This window comes from Pundamilia nyererei, unplaced genomic scaffold (assembly GCF_000239375.1).
Source record: "Pundamilia nyererei isolate P.nyererei 1_Seehausen unplaced genomic scaffold, PunNye1.0 scaffold00587, whole genome shotgun sequence".
NCBI lineage: Eukaryota > Metazoa > Chordata > Actinopteri > Cichliformes > Cichlidae > Pundamilia > Pundamilia nyererei.
Genome location: NW_005187988.1, coordinates 1 through 2,024, shown reverse-complemented (window position 1 = coordinate 2,024; position 2,024 = coordinate 1). Strand labels below are relative to the sequence as shown.

Genomic DNA, 2,024 nt, shown 5'->3' with positions numbered 1-2,024 from the left:
TAAGTGTTGAATTGTATGGAAATAAATGATTGTTGATTGAGCATAAATACACCGAGTATTGTCCTTCCTTCAGCCCAAAGATTCAAAGAATTGGGAGATTTCAACACTCTCAACCCAAACGAATCATCCACATCTGGACGTTTTTTCCAAATACCGTGGATATCCACTCAAAATTCACTTATGTGTTGCTCATATAGTTTTCAGTTAGTTGGCTAAAAAAATATATAACTAAGAAGATAACTTCTGCTTTCACACCAGGAAATGTCTGAAGACACTTTAACTCTGACTGATCCTCCGGGAATCCGTGTGAGTCTTCGTGTGAAATGTGATGTAAACGTGGCCTTAGACATATTTGCTTCATCTCAGTCCTCTGGTCTATTTCTACAGGTTTGGATGCAGGTGTAACTGGTTGTCAGGTGTGCTGGTGTGGTACCTGTAGCAGCAGGTGGTATTTAAGGATCCTCTGAACAGGTTTGAGCAGGTATGAACCCAGAGGCAGCGAACGTTTAAGCGAGGACTGGCGGTCCCGGAAAAATTTGGCAAGAGATTTGTTCCTCATGCACTCAGTCAGCGCCGCCACCGAACTGCAACAGGAGAGAGGAGACAGACAAGTGTGGACAGGTCAATGTGAATGAGACAAGGTTTTTAAAATGTGCTCGAAACCTAACGTATGGGAAAGCAATACAGCTGCTGTAGGGCTTACTTTGGGTAGTTGGTGCAGTACTGTGTGTAGATGTCAAAGTACTCGCTCTGAAATACAACAAGCCAAGAGTTTTATCAGCCGCTGCTTGTACGAACCATCCTCACCCAAATCCAATCAGATCTGGTCTCACCTTGATGACGAAGCACCTGGCGATGGCGACGGGGTCGTTGTCACACTGGTCGAGATCCTGAAGCAGCTCGCTGTGAACAGGAAACACTGTCACCGTGGCGACCCCAACAACAACAACGCTTTGCATGTCACCAGGAGCAAACCAAAGGAAACCTGAAGTTTTTCTCTCGTTTCAGCAGTTTCCTTGGTTCTCACTTCAGAGTCTAAACCCTAACGCTCATTTTAATATTTCATGATGTTCTTCTGATGTTTTGGAGTTTTTACCTTTAACCATGAAGGCAGACAAGAAGGAGGGAGGAGAGCAGACGAATGACATGCAGTAAAAGTCTCTGTTACCTTCTACTCGAATGACTCGACTAACACTAAACCAAAGGCTGACATCATGGTGGTCATGGTTATTTTTATATATACGATCTGGTTTGTGTTACGGTGTTCGTCTGTGGCTGCACCGTTCAGGAGTGAAAATGGGTGAAACGGTTTGTTCATATTTAACCTGCTGAATCGTTCCTAAACATGAAGGCACTCAAAGTCACAGCAAACACAGCACTCCATGTTGTGCAGTAGAACAGCGCCGGTCTGCAAAGCAAACTCACCCCTCGACAGGAAACAGAGAGCGCTGACATGGGGGAGACGTAACATCAACGTTAACCGTTTTAGACAAAATATCGTGCTATGATAACGGACACATTAAACTTTATCTTCTTCACCTGTTGAACTCGTAGATGTCCTCGATGTTTCCAAAGAGAGCGCAGACCAGCTCAGGACGGATCGACAGATCCGACTGGTCGGACTGATCGATGATGTGAGCCAGGTAGTCCTGCAGGGTAGGAGGGAGAGGTTAGTAGAGTGGACGGAAGGAAGGAAGAAACAAGCAGGGAAGAAGAGGATAAGAGGAAGTGACAGAAAGGTCAGGGGTCCCTTTTTAAAAAGCTCAGCGTCAAATAAAACACCCTTTAAAATAAACTGGAATGTTTCCATTTCTCAAACAGGAGGCAGACTGAACGCTCACTGAGCTATACCACAGTAATCTGATTACTTCTGGCTTGATCAGAGATGCAGACTGTTTAACTCCTCTCTGGAGGGGAGAGGAAACAGGAGGGGGGAACAACTAAGCTGTAGTGCCTCTTCACTTCACTGTGCAATACCTTTTGTGCAATACTTTTGTTAATAGTCAATGGTGCAATAGACTCCA

General features: G+C 44.9%; 1 protein-coding gene across 1 annotated transcript in view; it reads right to left on the bottom strand.

Annotated features, from left to right (window-relative positions):
- LOC102199647 (pleckstrin homology domain-containing family G member 3-like) overlaps positions 1-1,649 on the bottom strand; it is a gene marked incomplete at its 5' end in the record, with an annotated part of 28,054 nt that extends 26,405 nt beyond the window's left edge. The window contains 4 exons of the mRNA XM_005754539.2: positions 434-584; positions 704-750; positions 834-903; positions 1,540-1,649. Of these exons, the coding sequence (XP_005754596.1) occupies positions 434-584; positions 704-750; positions 834-903; positions 1,540-1,649 (378 nt within the window). The remainder of the gene's footprint in view (positions 1-433; positions 585-703; positions 751-833; positions 904-1,539) is intronic.
- Between the last annotated feature and the right edge of the window lie 375 nt (positions 1,650-2,024).